Below are 23,957 nucleotides of genomic sequence, written 5' to 3'. Positions count from 1 at the left end.
GGAGCCCACTGGAAGTGCGGCCAGCCCAACCCACCTCCAGGTCTCTGGCTCCCAGCTGCAGCACAGCTGTGCTCTCGAAGTGCCACACTGGCCCCTACTCACCACTGTCACTGTTGTCGTCCACCAGGATGACCTCCTTGAGCAGCCACGAGGGTGTGCGGTTGACCACGCTGTGCACAGAGCGCAGGATGACAGACAGGGCCTCGTTGACAAAGATGAACACCACAGAGATCTGGGGCAGGTCGGTGGCATGGGTCATCTGTCTGCACCTGTGGGAGACACAGTTGGCAGTCAGCAGGCAGCATGGTCGTCAGACATGAGACATGCTGCTCAGCCGGCTCTGCTCTTATAAACAGAAGAGCAACAACAGGGCCAAGGAGGATGCCCAGACTCCAAGATTCCGTCCGTCAGAAGCCGTGGGCTTGCATGTTCTGGGTCTCAGCCTACCGAGTCCGTGCTGATTCAGGGAATGGCTGTCCAATCAGGTTGTAGCCTAGTGTGGCAGCATCTATGGTGAATTGTGCACCCTGGGCGTGGCCCGAAACTGAAACCTGGGTGGCAGATGATGGGCTACAGGGGGGGCAGTGTGACAGTCAGCTGAGGGCTGCTGCCATGGATGTGAAGTCTGCAGGGACCGACTCATTGGGGCTGAAGGGACCAGCGTTGGCCAAATCTAAGGACTGAGGAGTACAAGAAGGGAATGTGCAGGTTTCCTGGAGGTCTTGTTGTGGGGGCTGCGTGAGGGGGGCCAGGCGAGGGGGCCAGGTGAGGGGGCACAGGCAAGAAAGGTCTGGTTCCTAGATGTAATTAAATGTTGCACTTTTGCTAACTAGCCTGTAGAAGGTACCGGGCTGTGGGCTGCTGATATAATAAAAATGGAGGGAATGAATTCACCAGGGGGCAAAGGGAATGAACAGGAACTTAGCAAATGTCAAAAACAAGGTGATGGAAAAGAGAGAAAACAGGAGTAATGGAAAAACAGAAATATACATGGAAGGAGCCCAGTCAATTTTGCTGCCACAATAAATATAAACACACCAAATCTCTCCTTAAGATGGCAGAGACCACTCACTCGGCCACACAGTCATTTTCACACTCTGCACACACTCTCACCCACATTTTCACTCACACACTCACGTTCATGCCTCATGCTCTCACATGTTCACACTTACAACCCTGCTCTGAAAGACCATCTTCCCTCCTATGAAGTGAATGCAGTTGGGGTTTTGAACCTGAGCCATTGGTAGCTCCCCACCAAATGCCCCAGGGCCAGGTGCTGCCCTGGTGCAGGTGGGAGATCACCAGTGAGCCTTCTTAGCTCACAGCTGGAGGGACACAGTTGTTCATCAACACCATGTGGACGTGGCCACAGGTGCACAGCCACGGTGACTTCATCACTCAGAAAAATGCCATCTGACAAGAAGACTACACTCCATTTTTCCTTGGAGGAGTAAGGTTGAAATGTACCATTTTTATGAACTCTCACAATGTACACAACAGAAAAAACAGTTGAGGATATAAACACATCTTGAGGACGACAGCTGGTGGTGGGAAGCATCAGGAATGGAAGGATTGCATAGGCTGATGGGCTGAACTCCCTGCACCTGCTCCCACCTGTTCACTGTCCTCCGTTGTGGTCTCCCTCTTATCTGCAATTTGGAGTCTCCCTGGAATGCAAGTGCCTGAGAGCAGGCTCCTTCACTACCATAGCCCAAGGGCACAGAGCTGGGCCTGCACACATAAGCTGCCTAGCACACATCTGTTAACAAAGGATGTACACTCACAGGCCCTAACACATGGGAGCATCCCCACTGTCTCAACTTGCCTCATCCCGGGCATGGGGACTGCTGGGGCTGCTTTCTCTGCCTCCCCAAGGGACCTCTGAGGTAGCCACTGGGCCACATGTGGCTGTCCTAAGGACTGGCTCTGTCTCCTGAGGTGGAGGAGGTATGTGCTGGGGGCTGGAAGCGTGAGGCCCACAGGACAGAGGAGTGTCTGCCCCCATTGTGGTGCACAGACAAGAAGCAGTGGACACAGGCAGGGTGATTTCACAGAGGAAGGGGTGGAGACAGTGGGGCCATGGGTGGGGACCCTGGGGCCATCTTTAGACCAGGCAGCCAAGGAGGAGCCATGACCAACCCGGCAGTGAGTTCAGTCCTGCCTTGTTCAGCTCAGCTGAGTAACAAACATCACAGAGAGCTCGGCCTAGACCACAGACATGTGCTCCTCCCAGTCTGGAGGCAGGGAGGCCAGATCCAGGTGCAGAGGGCTGGCTCCTCCCAAGGCCTCCCCTAGGTATGCAGACACTGTCTTCCCACTTTCCCACTGTGTCCTCAGTGGTGGTGCCTTGTGTGTGTCTGCACCCTGCTCTACTCTTCCGAGGGGATTCAGTCATATGGGACAGATCTGGGTGACCCCACTTTGCCTGTCACCTCCAAGTCACATCCTGAGGTGTTGGGGGTTTGGGCTCCTACGTATGAACTAAGGGGACACAGTTCAGCCTGTAACAGACCCAAAGGATAGGGAGGAGCCAGCCACGTGGAGAACCAGGGGACAGGGAGCCTGCAGATGGGGTGCACTGGGCATAATGAGAAACAGGCTGTACTGGTGTGACAGACTGTGCTGGCATGACAGGATGTGCTAGCATGGCAGGATGTGGAGGGCACCATGACCCTGCCTTGGTGGACGCTCAGCACCCCTCTCCAGTCTCCACAATGTAGACATGCGTTGCCTGCTGCCTCCCTCCCCTGAGGCCATGAGTCTCAGGGATTCATTATGGTATGGCACTGAATGAGGCAGCAGCTGGACGCTAGAGCCCTGCTCCTCGGGCTTCTTGGCCATTCCTAGCTGGCAGTTGGGGCAGAGGACCCTACTGGGCCCTGCAAGGTGCCTGATCTCAAGACTTTCCACGTGATGTAGAGGTTCCTGCCAGGCCACCTGTTCTCCACCCTAAATGTCCATGGCAGCCACTCACCTTGGAGACTTGCCACCTTTATTGGATGGAAAATGCTTTCTGCAAGCTCACGCCCCTGCTGGTCCCTGACAGACACAGAGCTCCTGGGCTGCCAGGTACTCCGGGGAGAGCACAGGGCTCCCAGGCAAGCTGGGGGGTAGAACCTTCCAGACAAACTGCCCACTGTCTGCCCTGCAGGTCCATCAGACAATGTGAGCAATGAGGGGGACTGGCAGGCTTGCCTCTGTGAGAAGCGCAGGGGTGCTGTGACTTCCGGCCATTGGGCAGGACCCAGGGCCTCTTCTCTCCCTGCCCCTTCCTGGGCTGAGAAATGTTCCAGGACAGGTAGGGGAAGCACCCTCGTGTCTCCTCGGTGCTGATTGGGTGGTGCACTCAATCATCGTGGCCGGGGAGATAGGGTGCCCTGATTGGCTTACACTTGGATCACGTCATTTCCTGAGTCCAGGAGTCAGGAAGGGTTTCAGCAGGAGCACAGCCGAGGTGGGGAAGGTGCTCAGAGGGAGGATGGGGAGGTGGACACGATGGTGCTCCCTGACACCCCAGCCCACACTGCGTGGTTCCTAAGGAGAAAGGCAGAGGGAAGATCTGCACGAGGTCTCTGCAGACACCATCCCCTCCCCAGGCCGACTTGCTGTGGTCCTGACTAAGGCTCTAGGCTCTTCAGGCAGCTATCCCTCAGGCAGACACCAGAACACCATGTCCAGGGTCTTCTTTGGGCTGGGAGTCCATCCCATTGGTCTCTGATGGAGGCAACCAAGAACAAGGTGCGCTGGGGGGTCATGGTCAATGTGTGAGGAGCAGGTGCACAGGGCCAGACTCAGATGGGGTCTCTGCCCAAACATGGGAGGGGGGGAACCAACGGGAGAGCAGGAGCAGTCCCAGAGGCCGGGGCCGATGCTGTGACTGACTTGTGCCCCAGGGGCTCTGGAATGAAGCCATCTGTATGGAACACGCAGGACAGGCAGGACCCAGGTGGGAGTCCACGGGAAGCCCATGTCGATGACACCACTCCCTCGGCCCGAAAGATGCGCCCCTAAGTTTCCAACCAATAAAGCAGGCAGGTCTTTCCAGATGAGCTCTCCATAGCCTGGACACACATGTTGCTGGGTGAGGTCAGTTCCCTGAATCATTTAAGCCCCATCTATTTAATGAACTTAGTTCTGAGTCCTGGATTACATGGTGGACCCTCTGTGCCGTGGCACTCACAAGATGACCTCTCCATCTTCCCATCTCTGCCTTAGAAACCACCATCTGGAAGAGATTCTTCCCCAGCAGTATTGCTTCTTGAGATTCTTCTCACTCAGTTCTTCCAACAAGAGTAAGTCCCATTCGGGGACTAGAAAATTGACAGGTCACATCTATTAAAGGATCTGGTGCTATCCAGACAGTCTTCTTAAAGATAGTGCATCTACTGTGCTCACGATGATTGTAAAACACAGGATAGATTCATATAGAGCTTAACAAATACTGACACTTATGACTTTGGACGTGATGGAAACTAAGCTAGCTTCAACTCCAGTGCCTGGGCTGCCCCCTCCCTGAGCCCAGTAATACCCATGTGTATCTGGGCACAGCTTGTAGGGACACCTTGGTAGAGGGACACAGCAGGGGGAACCGCCTGGGGAACACAGGAGTGATGTACACAAAGCAGATGCTGATTTCCGTGTGAAATTTTGGAGATGTGGTTTGGGGCAGCTGGAGGCTGGGGTGTTAGCAGCCAGGCCCTGCTGCCTCATCACTGTGCCAAGCATGGGGTCATCCACAAGCCTATCTGAGCCAGCAGCTCTGGTTCCATCACAGGAGGCAGGGAAGGAGGGAAAGTTCATGCCCTCCCCACCAGGCACAGTTTCCTCATGTCCATATATGTCCCACTGGCCAGATCATGACCTCTTGGCCACAGCCACGACCCCCTGTGAGGGATGCAGGAAATGCAGCCTTCATATGGGCTTGGGCTCACCTGAATTTGGGGTTCTATTAAGGAGGAAGAAAGGGAGAAAAGATAGGAGGGCAAGCCTAGGGACTGATGGGGTGGCACCACTGCCCAGGACCCTGTCACCCATGGGAACGGTGGGCTCCATGCTTAAGGTTTCCTGAGGAGATAAGCCTCCCGCACAGCACGGGAAGACCAGGATGGCTCGGGGCCTCCTTCACATCTTCATACTGGCATGTTCTTGCTTTAGCAGGGCCAGGCATGCCATGCTCCCCAAGGGAGCCCCGCTCATGATAAAGAATCGGGGACATCAATGCCAGTGACAAGACCCTGTCTGCCCTCACCTGCCCCCCCCAGTGCTTCCAGGGTGGCGTGCAGCTATGTCCACCCATTGCGGCACCCCTCAAGACGTGGAAGCTGGACCCTTGTCACAGAGAGAGACACTGGCCCCACAAGGACCACAGGCAGGATGCTGTGGGCTTGATCACCGTCCAGGGTCTTGAGTGGGCAGCGGCAAGGGTGCGTGCAGACAGTCCTGGGCTTAGGCACCCCCGTCCACAGCCACACGGTTCCACGGGCCAATCCTGCAGGCCTCATAGGGCTGAGTGCGGCTGCTCACCTGCTGCTAGACATTTAAATTAGTGCTTCTGAGAGGACGGGGGTCTTTTCCAGGCACACTTCCCAGTCAGGGTGATGCCGTCTTGCTCCCTACTGCGTTCATGTGCAAGTCACCCCCCTGGGAACACGGGCAGCTCACAAGTTGTTGTTGGAACCAGACACAGTGCAGTGTGCATAGCTCATTTTGGCCTAACACAACTCTGCATTAAAATAACTTCTCTTACTCAGAACACACTCCCCTCCCCCATTAGAGCACGTTTGTGTTAAAGCCAGGGCAGGTGGAGAGGGCTGTTGTCAGGTAAGGCTGGACACTAACGAAGAGATAAAAACCTGGCCCCGCTGAAGATCAGGAATGTCACCACCAACTGGGCCTCTTGGCCTGCTTGTGTCACCTCCTTCCTCCCTCCTCAGCGGACAGGACAGGCCACGTGAGTGGGGTTGGCAGGGCTGCACATCACTGGAGGCAGGCGGCCCTCACATCCAGCTCTTCCACCAGAGCGCTGAGCTCCCCATGCCGCTGAGCTGTGGCTGCTTTCAGGACTGCTCGGCCCCTGCCGCGGCTGGGGGACCCACGCCCCACCCTCCCTGCAATGGCCATCACAGCCCTCTGGCTCCCCACACCCCTGCCCCATCTCTTGTTCCAGCTTAAGCCAGTTTGATAGATGTTCTGCCTCTTGGGGTTGAAGGGGTCCTGATCCGGAGTGCACGCTGGACGGTACATGGTGCAGGGGCACGCTCACCTGAGCTCAGGGTGCAGCGGGAGGACCCCATCTGGCCAAGCGCTGAGCTTCTCCCTCAGCAGATGGGTCACAGAGGAGCCAGAAGGCTCAGGGAGTCTCTGTCCACAGGAGCTTGTGGCCTCTTGGCACAGGGTTTCGTCCTAACCCTGCCCTCAGCCAGGATGCTGAGGATCCCAGCTCGGGGCCTCAGCTCCATGGGGCAGGGAGAGGACCACCCGCCAACTCATCAGCTGAATTCTCAGCCAGCCCCAGGATCTGAGGCAGGTGTCCCCACAACCCTGAGAGGCCAGAAACAGAGCAAATCAAATACCACAAGTGCCTGAGAGGAGCAGATGAGCATCCTTGCCTCTCACAGCTTACAGACGGGCAGAAGGGCAGATGGCCCAGGACACACGAGGAGGTTTCTGCAGGGCTTTCTGGGAAAGTGTCCTCTGTTCTTGAGGCGAGAGAAGATGCAGGACCATATTTGTTCTAGCCCTTCAGGACGGTGTGAGGATGTGAGGAAGCTTCAGCAGCCATGTTGTGACCATGAGGATAGACATGGTGGAGCAGAGAACTGGGGAGAGCTGGGTTCCCTGACGCTGTCAGCTGCTGCCAGTTGAAGGACTCTGGACGCTGACGGCAGACTTCTGGTTATGTGAGGTCAGGGATCCCATCCTTGCACACCTCTCATAGCTGGGTGGTTGGGTTTTTCATTTGACATGCTGTCCCTCTGTTTGGGGGGACCCCACTCATCTCTGGAGTGTCATCAGCCTATGTACCCCAAACACTGTCACACATGGTCTGAAATAGGTGCTCTGGCCACCATGCTTCCTGAAGAGGTCACAGCAGGTCACACCCCTGTGCTCCTCTGCCCAGACCCTCCCACCACAGCACCTCCCAGCCACGGAGTATGGTGAGGTGAGGCCAGGTGTGTCTGAGCAGTCAGGAAGAGCAGGAAGCCTTGGTGTTTGTGTGCTGGGCCTTTGTTTTTGGAGCCCTGAGGTACCAGAGAGGCAACCCGACTGCCACATGTAGGTCCCCCCAGGTGGACAGCTGGCGGTCGGCATCCACACGCGCAACAACCCACAGAGGGTGCCAGCCATCCCCCTGCCCCCGCCACTAAGCCTCCAGCTGAGTCCACAAGGTCCTGCTCAGAGAGGCCACCCCTGGCACCGCATCTGAATTCCTGCCTCCATCCGATAACAGCTGGTGTCACTGTAGCTGGCAGTGCGGGAATTTGCTAAGCAGATAAGCACTGGGCACACAGTGGGTGCTTCCTGCAGATGCACTGGGTGCCTGCGTGTGTGTCAGGTCAGACGGCTGGGCTTTGTGCGGTGGGGGCTCTGGCTTAGACTTCACATCCCCACCCAGAGCCAGAGAAGCAGGAAATCCTCAACCACAGGGATGCTTCTAAGAGGATTTATAAACCCGCAGAGGAGCAGGGGTGGTTATGAGGCTCTGGAAAGCCTATTCCAAGGTCTTGGTTATAACGTGTGGCAGGCACGTCATGACTGGCCTCACAGGAAATGGGGCCACGGCAGACACTAATGAAAATTTATGGGGATGCCCTCTGTGCATCAGAGGCAGGATGGAGGGGGAGGAAGTGGCAGCACTCCCCTCAGGGGAGCGGCGAGTTTCACCTCCTGACGACAGGACGCACATCTATCTCCTGCCAGCGCCCCGGGTCCAGGGAGGCTGCCCTTCGGAAGCCACGATCGATGTCTCTGGAAACAGCTGCCTGTGGGTTCTTGGAAGTGTGTCACCCAGGGAGCATGTCTGCTCGGTGTGAATGCTGTCTGGGGGCGGCACCTGCCTGCTATGTGTCACACACTCCCACACTCATGGGAACACAGACACGGGTACACAGACTGGGGACACAAAGGAAACACGGAACTAGACTCCCCAAGCTGAGGCCAGCCATCCATCCAGGCAACTGGCTGCAAGATCTCCCAGAAACATGTGTATGTCCACACATGTGCACGCACACATGCCCAGCACACACCACACATGTGCACACACATACACGTGCATGCACATATAACAAACACACATGTACATCACACAACACAGGTGCATGTGTGCACACATAATACACATGTGCACTCATTAATGCCTGCATGCACATTCACTTGCATGTGCATGGGTGCACAGCTCAGACACACGAACACACAACTACACGCACACACACAACACAGACGTCGTAGTTTCATTAATGTGCCCACACAGAGTAACATGTGCACACACACAGCATCTCACATAGAGACCCAGGAACACGCCACAGAGAGAGACGGATGGCCCAGGAAAGACATGAATGGCTCATATTTATTCGAGGTGACGGCCTGAAGATCGAAGGGAGCACACATACCCCAGATTCACTGTTGCACAGACCTGCATGGGTGAAGCAGCTGCAGCTGACTTGCACTCCTGCTCCAGCCATCCCTGCCTGTCTTCACAGAGACAAGGCCACAGGCCGAAACGCAACCCCTGTCCCTAGCCATGTATGCAGTCCACCCTCAGACCAGACCTCAGAGCAAAGGCTTGCAGAGCCGCACACAAACACCTGCATGTCAGGAACAGGGCACTGGGGTGTGCGGAGGTCCCCCTACGCCCCACCTCATTCAGACTACATGAGACAGTCACAGGGGTTGCAGAGTCACTGCTCCACACGCTGACAAGCCCAGGCACCACCTGGCAGGCTAGAGGCCTTCATGCACCCAGTGGAGTGAGCAGGCTACGGGAGTGGCCAAGGCCTCCAGGAATCCCTGGACCATCAAGAGTGTCACTACTCTGGTGGCCTGTGACCTCCAACCCCTCCAGTCTCTCTCTCAGATATCACTGACCCACCGGGGTCCTAACCTGCCAGGGTCCTGCTCAGTATGGAGGTCTTCTGTTGGCTGTCTCCCTGCAGCCCTGTGGGGCCTCTGAGGGTGGACATTGGCAGGCAAAGGGGCATTGAGGCCCCAGGAGGTTTTACAGCCAGCCCTTGCCCCTGTATGTCCAGAGCCCCCATCCCAACAAACCCCCAGCTGCGAGGGAGCTGAGGGGCAGGCAGCCTCCGCTCTCCCCATTTGGCTGCAGCAAGGTCAAGCTACTCCTACCCAACCTCACGGGGGTCCCCTGCCCTCCTCACAGATGCCTCCTTTCTGGGCACAGCCTGAGGGCTCCAGGGCAGGCAAAGGGAAGGGTGTCACCTGCTAGAACTGACCACCCAGGCAGGATATCGCTTGGACTGTGGTTCTGTGATCCCTGGTGAGTAAAGAAACCAGGAGTCTTTCCCTGCAAATAAGCCCCATATCACACTGCATGCTTTCATGATGCCACCCTGGTTTTCCCATCTCCTTGTCTGAGACACTTGCCTCTTCCGACAGACCCTACACACAGCAGGCATCAGAGGAGCCAGGACCCAGCATGGGGTGATGGACTCCAGCTCCTCTCGCATACCATCCACTCAATCTGAGTTATTGGAGCCGATGGCCAAGATGTTCATGGCACAGACAGTTAATATGCATGAAGGCTCTGCAAACGTGTAGCAGAGAAGACATTACTGCACACGATGGAGGCATGGCCACCTATTTTTATGATCCTGTTTAACTTGGATTTGCCAGTCTCCCTTTCATCATCCCATGGGCCAGGCTTAATAATCAAGATGTTATGTGCTTTGTGGCATAAATAAAGCTGCTGCTTAATTAGAAAAGCTTCCTACCTCCAGACAAAGGGAAATCAATAATGTATCTAATGGGAGAAAGCAAGTGGGGACCTTGGTTTGGAGCAGACTGAATGGTCGGTTGGGGCAGGCACACCTGTGCACACATGCAAACACAGATGCATACACACAGATTCACATGCACACCCGTGCTTCTAGGGGCTGCCCCTGTCAGAACCCAACACAAGGCCATTTCTCATTGGATGGGGCTGCTCCACGGCCGTTTAGAGAATCAATCTAAAAGCTTAAGATGGGCTTAGACTGAACATACATTTATGTATGTACTCAGTTAGTCATCCATTGATATTTGCTTAGGGCCTACTAAGCGCCAGTGTGGCTGTGAATGTGTGGCCACAGGGAAGGCTCCCACAAACACCATTAGCATCACAAACCACAAGTCAACATTCCGTAGTAGCCCATCCCGGCCTTCCTCCTGCTCCACAGCCATGTGACTACCTCCAACGAGGTCCCTATCATGGCAACTGTGACCTGATTTCCCATCACGGCTCCTGGAAGGCCTCAGTGGGTGGTTCTGGGCCTGGGACTGGGTGTGGGCCGTCGTCACAGGGGCTCCAGCAGCTGGCCCCTGGCCGGCATGTCTCTCCACATGCTCTCAGGCCTGTCCATGGGGTGCTCTGACCCGGCACATGTGGGCTTCCTCCCACCATGGCAGCTTCAGAACAGGCCAATTGTTTACACGACAGTTAATGGGCCAGTGCCAGCTCTGGGCCGGGCAGGGTGGATGCCCTGGGAGCTCCTTTGCTTCACTTCTCCCCTCCTCTACTGGATGACCAGCCACAAAAGCCCATGCAGTCCCAAGGGGAGAGACAGAGAGTCTACCCCTTGAGGCAGAGTCCGTGCCTGGTCTGCAGGCTGCACTCGGCAGCACACCCATCTCAAATGTGCCCCATGGCAACGGCCAGGCACCCTGCCTGCAGATCGGCACTAGGGCGTGGGTCTCCCTAGGACTCGGGGTGTATGTTCAAAGTCAAGTTGACACGAGGGCTGTCACCACATGGCTAAGCCCCAGGATGCCATCTGCCGGGGGCAGCAAGTCCAAAGAGGCCCAGGGGCCTGCAGGACAGCTATGGCTCGGAAGGGCTTCTTGCTGGTTCTAGTCTGTTATCCGTAAGCATGTGGGGTGCAGGGTCTGTGTGTGGCATAGTCTTCAAGGCCTCCCAGTTTCTTTGGGGAAAGAAATGGATATAAATAAACATGTCAGAAGACGAAACACATGTTCTCTGTTTGGGGAGGCAAAAGTTCCCCAAAGCTGTGCCTCTTCTAGTTGGTTTCTGTAGATCAGATTTCTATCAAGCAAGACCTATTGTCAACGTCTGCCTTGATGTCTTCTCCTGTAACCTGAGGCTGACTGGGAACTGATGGCTCCTGTCAGGGTTTACTTTGGCTGAGGAGCCTTCCTCAAGAGGGAGCCTCTGCCATGCCAGGGAAGGAGGGTGGGTCGCAGTCCTCAGAGGGAGAGCCAGAGGAGGCCAGGCCCCTAGGCAAACCCCAGCACTTGGAGATGCCAGAGGAAAGTGCTCTGGGGACTCGGTGTGCAGTGAGGACCAGAGGAGCTGGGAGAGCCCTTCAGGAAGAAGGAGACACAACCCAAACTGCTTAAGCAGATTTAAAATATATGCAGCTTTGTGTGTGTGTGTGTGTGTGTGTGTGTGTGTGTACACCGATTGATGACAGAACCTAGAGGACTTTTCATTCATCTACTTTACTGCATATACAGCAGCTGGATGCAGGTGCTCCTACTACGGCACTGAAACCGGATTCCTCTCCCCCTCCCCCCCACCCCCACTGTGCCACACCCTGCACTGGATTTGTCCTTGGGTTCCACAGCTGGGCTGTGGGAACTCCAAGCTTTCCCCTCATACAGGTAACATGGTGTAGCTCCCCAGGTTCCCATTACCGCAGTTTTACTTTGGCTTAACAGCCTGATTCCCCCACCCCACCCCCCCGCCCCCAGACCTTGCGTACCTCTAAGACGCACTGATTGGACAGGCCCAGACCAAGTGACAGCCCTGAGCCAGTGGCTGTGGCTGGTGGACATGATGCCCTAATTGCCTTAATCCTGAGTCATGTGACCTGCCCTGCTCAGGACTGGGAAGCTTCCACGTGTTCCCATGTGGGAAGGGGAGCTGGCACCCAAAGAAAGAGAACCAGGTTCCAGGAGGGAAACAACAGGCTCTATCACGCATTTTCATGTCTGTTCTATAAACGTGTGCTCTGCCACTGGAAGTGCATACGCAGCAGGACGGCCAGGAGAGCCCTGCCCTCAGCCCAGGGCTGGCATGGTTGGCCCGTGAGAGGACCAGTGCCCTTACCCCATGGGCTGGAGGTCATCACCTCCCTTATAACCTCTGCTGTCAGATGAAGATGGAGATGCCAACAGGGACAGGCGACCTCTTACTGCTTCCAGTGCATCGCTGGTGGCTGGAAGTCCCCCTAGGCTCACAGCGACACAGTGTGGGAGGTGGGCAGCTCTGTGCACAGGAAGGGGTTAACAAAGCACTCTGGCTAGTCCACATCCTGCACAGGGAAGGTCTGGCCCTTGCCAGCTCCAGCTCCAGGGACGTGACTTGTGTGTTCTTGGGACACCCTGCCTGACTAGAGTGTCGTTGGTTACCACTCAGGGTAGTCTATGCTGCTGCGTGGTTTATGCTGAGCCACGGGGTCAGCCTGAACTCTGGGGGCTGGAGACAAAGGTCAGTTGGCCAATAGAACCCTGGACAGCAGGGCTCGAGTGGGCACCCGTCATCCGTGTGGCCATTCATCATTGCTGGGAGAGTTATGTACCGTCTCTGTGACACCCCTGGGAGGGGCAGCTGGAAATTCCCACCTACTCTCCCTTCTTGCCCGCTCAACCCCTGCCTTATGCTTTCTCCTCCGTGATGTTATTCTGTCCTTTAACAAACCACACTGGGAGTAACACAGTGTGCCCAGTGCTGTGAGTCCCTTCAGTGAGTTACTAAGCCTGGAGGAGGTCTAGGGGGTCTCTGCAAGGCACCACGGGGCCCAGAAGCCCAGAGCCAAGAATGGCACTCAGATCCAGCAGCTGAGTGGACCTCATTTAGGTCAATCTCCAAAGGTCAGGTACACCGGGGAGTGCTCAGAAACTGCCACGCACACTCATGCACGTGCACACACATGCACATGTGTTCACACTCACCCATGCTCACACACACACACACACACACACACACACACACACGCACCCTTAGCGCACAAACTGGGCACATCCCAAACCTGAGCCTCTCAAGCCTGCATCCGTGACTTTGTCATACCTACACATCACCTGCATTATTCACTTAGCGTGTTTCTTCAAATTGGCCTGTATTATACCTAACCGAAAGAATCTTTATTCCATATCACAAAAGGAAAGCCAGCATCATTTATGCTGAATTGATGGTACCCACGAAAATAAAACAGAGTTCTCACATGTGGCATGTGCTGAGGCCACAAGAGTGTGCACTCCAGGTCTGCATGCAGAGAGGGGGATTGCTCTGGAAGGAATAGGAGACCAGTGTCCTCTCACCTGCAGCTCCGTGGTACCCAGGAGACAGGCCACACCCACTGTCTGTTCCCAAAGCACTAGGTGAAGGGAACCCCCAAGGCAGCCAGCAGGCTCACCCAGGAGACCACCCCAGGGCACCCCACCCCTCAGCACAGGGAGTCAGCAGTGAGTCCTACTGCGTGGCCTGGAGGGGCATCCCTGGAGGAGCTGTGCCACCACCTGCACTTGTGCCCCGCCCTGTGCCCGCACCCATGGTGCACCTGCTCAGGCTGTCTTCTCCCCTGCTGCACTCCCACACTGCTCGGGCTCCCAGGACCAGTCCCCACAGTCTCTAAAACAACTCTACTCTCCACATACCCCTGTCCTTGTGGTTTGCTCTAGAATCGCCCTCCCCCGTCCCCCCACCCGGCTTCCAGCCAGTACTCCCCTCCACCACTGAAAGCACCTGTGGTGGCAGGATGCAGGGTCCTTGCTGCCTGCTGTGTTTGTGCAGATGGAGCCACTGGGAGGAGTACAGCCAGATCCTGGCCCAGTAAACTTGCCTATCCTTTCCAGGGCCCAGGTGTCAGCAGGAGGGGCTTTATTCGAGTAATCATGTCCGCTTAACATGACATTTTGTTCAGATTTCATCCCCACCAAGGTACCTAATGAGCTTTCAAACAGGATGCAACGCTCACAGAGCAGGACTCGGTCCTAAGAGGCCACAGGGCAAGGCCACAGCCAGCGATAGATTGGGGATGGGAGGCACAGGGGTTTGTTTCCAGGCAGACAGCTTTAGATGGGGGCGTGGGGGCATGGGAGGAGGCAAGCCCTAGGGTCCCAGCGTGCTTCCCTGGGCTCCTCACGTTGAGTGGCGGCTAGGCACAGCCCAGTCTCCTGGATCGGCTCTTGCCGGTGTGGACAGGATTCCCATGACCCACCGCAAGCACGGACACCAGAGGGCAGGGTGGTCTCAGGTGTGGCAGACACCTGTCTGTGTACCTGTCTGCGCTCCAGGAGCCCACAGCACATGGGCCATGGTGGTGCCTTCGGGGCCGGCGCATACTCACTTTTTTGGCCTGTAGTCCGGGATGGTCCTGTCCAGGGAGATGCGACCGCTGAGCTGTGCATTGTACCCATATTCCTCGTACTTGCTCTCTGTCTCCAGGCTGTCCTCGCGCAGGGTGGCCGCCATGCCGCCCTGGCCCAGGCCCCCTGGTCCCTCCACCAGGCCGATGGGCTTGGCGAGGCCTGGAGGGGAAACGGGAAAGGAGGACAGTCAGGCAGGCCTACCCAGCCTGCCCCCAGCCTCTGTGGGCAGCCACTTTCTTTCAGGCCCAACTCTAGGAATTCAAGGAAAGGCTATTAATTAAAATTTGTTTTCAATAAGTTAATTTTAAAAATGCAACATAGTTGCCCACGTGCTCACCGACCCTTGATGTTGTGGGAATTTCTGATGTCATGGCACACACAGTGGGACACTACCTGAAGTGGAGCCCCAGAGCCCTGACACAGAGGACATAGTGGTGCTGCAGGGTCCTGCCCCCAAGGGCAGAGAGGGACGGAGGTCACCTGGAGATCAGGCAGGAGAGGTGGCCTCTGGGGGGCGGGCAATGGGGCCACCAGGGATGTGGGCACATGGGCTGCCAGGGAAGGCCGGGCCTGGGGCTTTTTCTTCTGGAACATTCTTCCAAGTAGTCACAGAGAAGAATGTGACAGAGAAGAATGCAGCTCGGACAGAGGGAGTGGGCACCTGGGCAGGGTCACCGTGGGGATGGTACGCTGACTCTCTCTGAGACAGGTGAACTGGGGCATGTTGGCTCTGGGCGGGGGCACCCCAGGGCACTGTAGTGCAAGCCACAGAAAGGCGGGATGGGGCCCAGGAGGGGAACCGGAAGGCTGCCTGTAGTAGTGGGTGAGCATACCTCAGCCTAAGTGCCTGCCATCGGAGTCACAGCACAGGGCATGCAGGCAGGGCTCTTCTCTGTGCCACCCGCCCCCTCAGGGAATAAAAGCAGGAGGCCATGCACTGAGGGGTGCAAACCATGACCCTGCAGCAGCTGCCACCCTCCCCGCCCACACGTCCCCCCCCCCCCAGGACATCATCCCCAGAAGCCCCCTGGGCCCTCCAGCCTCGCAGAGCTGGTGTCTTGCCCCAGGTTCTGCAGGCACCTTCCCATTGCCTGCACTGCTGCCCGGCTTACAACCCTGCGGGAGGGGAGCCCCGGGTGCCTGGACCTCAGAGTTTTCTGGAAGGTTCCATCTTGAACCGGCAGACCTATGTTGGTGTTTATGTCAGATCAGAGGATACACATTGTATGTAAAATTGAAAAGCTACATGATACATAAATCACTTCTGCTTCTTATTTTAATATAGCAAAAATATATCTAATCATGTTATTTTTAAATGTCTGTGCTATGCTGCATTTTCCACTTTGAAAAATCTGTAAATAGCTGTCTTTCAAAGGCAGATGTGTCCCCAAACCTGAGGGGACAGCAAGGTTGCTAATGATGGGGGGGGGGCCAGGGGGCTCTGCTGCCCAGGGTAGGGGTGGGGGGGCCCAGAGGGGGTTGGGGCCCTGGGGGTGGAGGACCCAGGGGGCAGGGCGGCGTCCTGGGACCAGACAGGTGGGTTCTGGAGGGGGTGGGCCCTGAGAGTGAGGGAGGCGGGGGGCTGAGGGCCTGGTGGGGGGACCCCACAGGGGGGTGGGTCAGGAAGGGGGAGACAGGGCTGGGCAGCAGGAGAGGGAGGGTCCCAGGCTGTGTGGGGTCAGGCCCTGAGAACCCACTGGGCTGCTCCACATCAATTTTTCGCTTGTCAAAGTGAGACACACTCATGTCAGAAATTCCAAACCCTGCAGAAATCTATGAAAAGGAAGCGTTGGCGTGTCCTGTGCAAGCCCCGCTCTGCAAGGACATCCCCCTCTGGTTGGAGCCAGTTCGCAGTGTCCCTGCACCCACTGTCATTTCGGGGTCTGCCTCTGGCTCTGCAATGAGGGCGCGTCCCTGGCGAGTCCCGGGAGCCTGAGGCTTCTCTGGCCGGCCCGCCCCGCCCCGCTCCCTCCACTCTTCCCAGTGTGTGTCTATTCCCAGGTTACCTTTGTGACCTCAGGAGGGACACTGGCTCTATTTCTGGAAGTGTCACTTTAAACAGCCTCTGTGCACTCCCTAGCGGATTAAAGGAAAAGTCAGGATTCTACCGGGACTTCTGTTCAACGGGCACGCGTGTCATTTAGACCTAGATTTTGTTCTACAGCCGTATAAACGTACACGCATTAGCTAGGGGGCTGCTGTACAATGTTGTGCCTAGTTAGCAACACTTAAAATTTCGTCACGAAGGTAGATGGCACGGTGTTCTTACAATAAAAAATTAAAAAATAACATATTGAACTGCCCCCCAAAGGACAGAAATAGCTATGTCACTGCCTCTACATTGTCAAAGTCACTTAGAACAGCCCATTTTGCTCTACAATCGCAACCCAGCTTCCCATAGCTGGCCTGGGGGTTGGCTTTAAAATGAGCAGCGAGCCCACCTTCACCAACCCCTGCACCTGGACAAGTCGCTGGCTGTGGGGTGACCATTGGGGAGCCACGGAAGCCACGCAGCCCAGCCTGACCGCACTCACACCCCTCCATGGAATGTCAAGGCAGCCTCACTTGCTCTTCTAGACACTATTAACTTCTTCCAGTGCAAAATTACATGCACTTTGGTTGGCTCTAGGCTTGGATCTTGATTTTCTGTACACTTTCGGAGTAAAGAGGTAAGGATGATAAGTAACAATATTCATGGAGCTCAGGCTTTAGACACAGGACCACAGCCAGCAGTCCCCATTTCCCCGGGCCCCAGATAAGAGCCGTTTGCTTGGAGGAGCCAGCCCATTCCAGGGGGAAGGATGGCAGGAAGCCTGTGACACAGGACAGTGCACGACACCAGCATTCCCCCAAATCCGTGAAATTTGCCCAAGGGTGTTTCCTCGTTTTGGGTGCTTTTACAGAAAGTGAAAGACAGATGTCCTCGTCGGGAGGGAGCCCCCTAAATACGGCTGTGGAGTGAGGCACCAGAGGACAAGACCCTGGGAGACCCAAGTGTTCCCAGGGCTCCACTGGCGTTGGTGGACCCTGAGAGCCAGAGGCTGAGGACTGGGCTGACACCTGGTCCCGATGGAGACTTGCAGCTGGTCCTGAGTGCCCAGGGGCCAGGCCTTAACCCCAGACTGCAGGTTTGTGGGAGATGGAGTCACAGGGCCCCTCATCAGCTCTTAGAGACGTTCCATAGATTCTCCTTGGTGGTAATCGTGCTATAAAGTCCCCGAGTGTAGGATCAGGGAACACATGGGGTTGGGTTCCTGTGAGGCCCCAGTCCCACATTTTCACCAACTCCCCAGTATGTAACCTGGTTAACACTGCCTCGCTGAACACATTCTGCTGACTTGTTAGCCCGCAGCATGTAGCTCAGGAGCCACGGAAACTCTCGTGGCACCAGCGGTTCTCCCCATCCCCCAACCCTGAGTCCTTCCACTGCAGGCCTGGGGCGGTCAACACAGCGAAATCACCCACAAAACCACCACCACATGAAAAAGAGGTGTGGACAGACCTTGAACGGAACACTTGCTCACAGTGGGAATGCTGAGGCCCGGCCACACCTCGTCCACCCCAGGCCAGTCTCAGACTTCCTGCTGCACTGCCTGCACCCTACAACCACCCCAAAGACCAGCAAGTGCTGATTTGGGTACAAAGAAACCCAGTAAGCAGGCAGATGGGCCAATGCAGAATCCCTGACCTGAATGAAGGATAGCAACCGTGGAACGTGGGCAGTGTCTGGGCTCAGCAGCCGCACCCCTAGGACCCCACACCTGGGCCTTGGAGACAGGGCTCCATAGAGGAACAGCGTCCCACAGATGGCAGTTCTCAAATTCAGGCCAGCATCCTGAGGCCTGGTTGGAACAGGCTTTAGGGGCTCACATGGAACATCAGGTTCACAGGTACTGGGTAGATGGAATGCTAGCGTCCCCAGGAAGTTTCCAGGGGTGCTGATGCTGCCTGGGGGACCCCACCTTGGCATGGAGCAGGGGCTCTGGGTTTTCTGTGGGCGCCAGCCCTGTGCTGCCCGTCCCTGCAGGGCCTTTGTTTGGAACCCACCTCTGGTCCCAGGTAAGGTTCTGGGCTGGCCACTTCTGGGCCTTGCCCTGTGCCCTCTGATCCTGCCCACTTGGTGTTCCCTGACCCCTGACCTCTGAGCAGCTGCAGCGGCCCTGAGAGGCTGGCCCTGGCTGGAACGGCAGGGGGAGTGGTCAGAGCCATCAGCTCTATTACAGCTCCACCAATTAAAAACCCATGGACCTGATTTAGTTTTTATGGGGTCATGCACATCAGTGCTTTCCTATGGGGCTTCTAGGACTCATCGTCCCTCTTCCCACTGTTGGTTCATGTTCTCTCACATAGAGTTCCTTCTAAAGAGGCAGGATTGCTTGATCCCTGGGTAATGAGGGCAAATGGAACCAGAAGAAACTTAGAAAGATTGAAGGTGGCCTGGCCGTTCCTGGGCGTCCAAGGCCTGAGCTCCATGGAACCCATGCCAAGGGCCCTGGGGTCGACACCGACACCCACAGAACTGGCTTCTTGCCCTCATATGTCCTGAAGTCCTGGCTTCTCCAGCGGGGCCTGGTGCCAGGGTGCAGGTGTGACATGGTGTCTCTGTTCCTGCCGCTGCCCTCAGGGGCTCATCCCATCAGTCAGGCCACCAAACAGGAGATAGGCAGGCTCTGTAGCCTTGTGCATGGAACCGTGGTTAGCTCTGCTCTTGGCCCTGGGGACCTGTGGGGGGTGGCCTTATTTGGAAATGGGGTCTCTACAGAGGTAATTTCGTAAAGACATCCTGAATCGGGGTGAGTCCTAACCCCATGATTGGGGTCCTTTTAGGAAGAGACAGATGCACACAAGAGAAGATGGCCATGTGACAGCCCAGAGACTTGGCCACAAGCCTGGGAACAGGCAGGGATGGAGGCACCGGAAGCTGGATGAGGCCAGAAGCAGGCCCCCACACCGCCCCTCGCCTACCCCGGCCTCTAGAGGGAAGAGGTCATGCCACACTGGGTGTCAGGCCTCCAGACTGTGAAAGAATGAATGTCTGCTGTTTGGGCATTGAAGCATGAGCTTTGTCAGGGCAGCCCTGAGACACCAGGAGGCAGGCCCCCTGCCACACGGCCACTCAGACCTGCAGCCAGCAGATTCTGACCACTGGACACACAGATGGGAGATGTCCCTCGGAGAAGGCGCTCACCCCCCTGCAGGCTGCACAGATGGGTGCGCATCACGAAGGTCCCCCGCCTCCAGAATGTGAGGGAGAGGCGGCTTTTCCTGTTTGAAACTTTGCACTTCCTCCTCCACGAGAATCAGAGCACCAGACTCTTCCTTCTACCCTTGAATGAGAAATGATTTTGAGAACAATGGGAAATTTGCATGCATTAGCTCTCCCTTTGAAATGTTGTCCAGAAGACTTCTCTGGTGATTAAACAGAAGCCACACCTCCTGCTTGCTACCCTGGGACTTCCGGGGACCACAGGCTGGTTGTGGCAGCTGATGGTCATTACACCGGCACTGGCCGGTGGCCAGTGGGGCCTGCTCTGCTCCTCGTTTCACAGAGGGACCCCTGAGGCTCACAGAGGGTGAGGCTGTATAGCCTCCTACCGACACATCCAAAGAATTTTAGAGGGAACCAGTAAAGGTCACCAATATTACATCTTGAGGGACACCTGGGTGGCTCAGTCAGTTGAGCGTCTGCCTTTGGCTCAGGTCATGATCCTGGGGTCCTGGGATCGAGTCCCTCATCAGGCTCCCTGCTCAGCGGGGAGTCTGCTTCTCCCTCTGCCCCTCCCCCTGCTTGTGCATTTATGCACTTGTGCTCTCTCCCTGTGTCAAATAAATAAAATTTTTTTTTAGAAAATTTACACTTTGGGGGATCCCTGGGTGGCTCAGCGGTTTGGCACCGCCTTCAGCCCAGGGCGTGATCCTGGAGATCCGGGATCGAGTCCCACATCGGGATCCCTGCTTCTCCCTCTGCCTGTGTCTCTGCCTCTCTCTCTGTTGTCTCTCATGAATAAATAAATAAAATCTTTAAAAAAAGAAAAAAAAGAAAATTTACACTTTGACATCAAGGACATTAATTACAACTACTTATTACTATTAGTACCATTTCACGCTGCACTACAGCAAAGGTAGGAAGGGGATGGACAGGGGGTGGGCAAAGTGTTTTACTGGAAGCACCTGGCTTATGAGCACTAGGCTCCGTGTTCATCATGCACCTCAGTAGCAGTTCCAGGTGCTCTTGGGGTGTGGAGGCTGAGAAAATTAGGCCATTCCACTTTAAGTGGCGTTAGCACAGGTACAGCCATCCCAGGCCCCTGTGAATAAGAGCTGAACTTTACCTTACTTCAGTTACAGGAAGAAAACAGTTTAAGCTTAACGCCCTAGAAAGTCCCTATTAGCATGAGAACAGAGCCCAAGCCAGTGGCAGGAAGTCCCATATCAGAATGAGAGGAGAGCTCAAAGCCCTTGAAAGCCCCATATCAAAATGTAAACAGAACTTGAGGAATTGCTCCAGCCCTTCTGGAGGTCCCTGAGACCAGCCCTTAAAACTAAGCTGAAACCCACCTCGGGGTCCAAGTCCCTGCTCCGCTGTGTCGGGTGTACTTGGACCCAGGCTCGAGCTTGTAAATCAACCCTCGTGTGTTTGCATCGGTGTCGGCTCCTTGGTGGTTTCTCGGATTCGTGATCTCGGGCAAAACGGGGGAAGCCCTGGGACAATGCTTCAGGTGACCACAGGAGGCTCTTTTGGACACTTGCTCATGGACTGATGCACCTCGTGGACATTGCCCCTCCGGGCAGGTAGAGGGGCTCCCCGTTCATGGGGCCGCCTCTCCCCACCCCTTGGACTCCTCAGTCAGGCTGGAGACAGGGGCGGTGCTGCAAATACAGCCAGCGTGGCATGAGGAGAGGCCAGCTGGCCGTGGAGAATGAGTTTGGCCACATCACGGCACCCAGACTGGCTGGGGGCATCTGGAGAACCCCTGTTTACATCAAAGAGGGGAGCCTCATGTCTCTCAAAAACTGAGATTCCAGCAAGCATTCTGGAACCTTCTTCAGCGGAACAGGCATCCCATGAAACTGTCTGCATCCTCCAGTGCCACAGCCCCCAGGTCTGCATCATCCTGGACGTGGTGTTGCCCTGGGAGGGGGTCAGGAGGGTGTGCCCACCCACACTTGGTCCTCCAGCTGGAGAAGTCTGTGTTTTGCTTTTAGTTTCCACTTGAAATTATTGTTCGAAATATCTCCCATGTTATTATACATAAGACTGAATTATAATTAATAATTATCTTCTAAAGCACCATGTAATATCTTATGGAATAGATATATAAATATTTCCGTAGCAGATCTTGTGTGTGTTTATTCTTATTTGCTGGCTCCTTTGGCTCTGGCTCTCCCAGGGGCCAGCCCCTCCCGCACTCAGTGAGCTTGTCACCGGGCAGCACGGTGTCCCCACACGGGGTTCCAGCGGATATTTCATCCCGCCAGATACAGTGGTGGTCAACAGTGGGCATGTGCCCACGTGGGTTAAATCACCAGCAGAGAGCGCCCTCCTCTGGTACCTGGAGCACCCAGAACAAGGGGCTCGAGGGCCAGCTTTGTGGCCTTCTCTGCCTCTCCCCTCCCGCTTAGCTGTGCTCCATCCTGGTGCAGGTGGACTGAAGCCTGGCTGGCTCAAGTAGTGCAGCCCCCGGAGGAGGCTGGGCAGATGGTGGCACTCCCAGGAGTCCAGAGGGCCCCAGGTCTCGGTAGAGGCAGTGGGCCCCCAGCTACAGAAAGCCAGTTGTCAAGGTCAGGGCACCTACTGCTTCTAGAACATTCTCTGGTCTGGAGCTCTTGCTTAGTGAGGTGGGTTTGGTTTCAGAGGCAGGGACCTGACTTCTGGAGGAGAAGCAGCTTTCCTCTGAACACACTCCTGCGGTTGTTGGAGAGGAGTGTATACTTCTGCAAAAAGCTTCCTGAAGCCCATAGCCATTCGTTTCTATGGATAATCATTTGAAGCTCCTTTCAATAACCCGAGGGAACACACTTTCTAATTATGAGAGATAATTTGGATGCCACCACAGTGAGGAGTGAGTCTGGGACCCTGAGAGCTCCTGCTCGCCCATGGGAATCATGGGGCGGGGCCCAGCGGTAGAAGCAGCCTGTCAGGGAGGACTCAGGTGTTGGTGCCATTGCCCACTGTCTCTTGATTTATGGACAACAGAGGCACCTCTGTTGTGGGGCTAGAGGTCGGGGCTGCCACACTCCAGACCTAACCCACCTAAGATACCAGATCTTCTAGACCTCTAGACTTCTCTTCTAGAAGAGAAGGCAGCGAGACAGATTCACCTCTGAATATCCGCAACTCATTTCATGTTTTCAAAAGAAAAATAGCATTAAGTTAACAAAGGGTCTGCATCTCAGCATGGGTGTGATGGGCTCCAGAGGCTACATGATGGTTCCCAAAGATGCCCCCGTAAACCGGGCTTTGCCGATGGGATCACTGTCAGAACCCTGAGATGCGGACAGTGTCCTGGGTCGTCCAAGAGCGACTTCTACGCACTGTCAGATGCCCTTAAAGCAGAGAGGCTGTGGGAGGTTTGACGCACATGATAGAGGGGACCATGAGTTCTGAAGGCAGAGCCCAGACGCAAAGGGACGCCTGCATTCCCTGGGGGTGGGAAGGGGCAGGAAGGAGCCTCCAGAGAGCCTCCAGAGAGCCCAGTCCTGCCCATGCCTTGGTGTTAGCCCAGGGACCTCCAGAACTGTGAGAGGATAAATCTGGGTTGTTTTAAGCCCATCCGCATGCGATGACTTGTCCTGGCAGCCTTAGCACAGGGAGGGGACACAGGCAGAGTGCACACAGGCAGTGCTGTATCCCCCGGGGATGCCACGGCCTGGTGCTGCCTTTTGGAGCTGTGTGTGTGATCACTGCACCACACTGCCTGGCCCTGAGGCTCCTCACAGCTCCCCTACCGGCTTCTCCAAACCTGGGTGCCAGCACAAGGCAGGGAGGCAGCAGGCCCCCGTGCAATCCGCGACAGAGGAACTCTGGGCAGGCATACAATGGCCACATTTGAGGCTGACAGGGTAGGTCTGCAGCGTCCCTGGACCCGCCGAGCGGTGGTCTGCAACCACGGATTCTACAAACCACCTGGACATTTCAGGGAAGAGCAGCCGGCATGGAGGGACCGGGGGACTTGGGGCTTAGAGCATGTTTCAGGGCACTGCCCTCCGAGAGCTCCCAGCTCCTTTGGAAGGATCCAGCCGCCCGACTGCATGCGTGTGCTTCAGCACAAGGCCTGCCTCCTACACAGGCCTGGGGGTTGGATGCCTGCCCCAAGCTGATTTTGCATGGTCCCCTGGAGGTTGAGAGGTTGTGCCCCTGGTTTAGATGGATGGGGAGGGTGGGGGGTTGAATAGTAGCCCCAAAAGCTGGAACC

General features: G+C 55.9%; 2 protein-coding genes across 5 annotated transcripts in view; both read right to left on the bottom strand.

Moving 5' to 3' along the window:
• Window positions 1-23,957, bottom strand: part of LOC112676390 (uncharacterized) — a 535,411-nt gene that overhangs the window by 438,300 nt on the left and 73,154 nt on the right. The gene's annotated exons all lie outside the window — the stretch shown is intronic.
• The window catches only part of GALNT9 (polypeptide N-acetylgalactosaminyltransferase 9), a 79,800-nt gene that overhangs the window by 38,532 nt on the left and 17,311 nt on the right, over window positions 1-23,957 (bottom strand). For all 3 annotated transcript variants that reach the window (XM_035706475.2, XM_025473526.3, XM_035706477.2), the window contains exons 2-3: window positions 14,520-14,700; window positions 103-269 (exon numbers count right to left, since the gene is read on the bottom strand). In XM_035706475.2, coding sequence (XP_035562368.1) covers window positions 103-269; window positions 14,520-14,700 — 348 coding nt within the window. The remainder of the gene's footprint in view (window positions 1-102; window positions 270-14,519; window positions 14,701-23,957) is intronic.

Source organism: Canis lupus, chromosome 26, assembly GCF_003254725.2.
Source record: "Canis lupus dingo isolate Sandy chromosome 26, ASM325472v2, whole genome shotgun sequence".
Lineage (NCBI taxonomy): Eukaryota > Metazoa > Chordata > Mammalia > Carnivora > Canidae > Canis > Canis lupus.
Note: the sequence above shows the minus strand (reverse complement) of the source record. Positions and strands in the feature narration are given on the sequence as shown.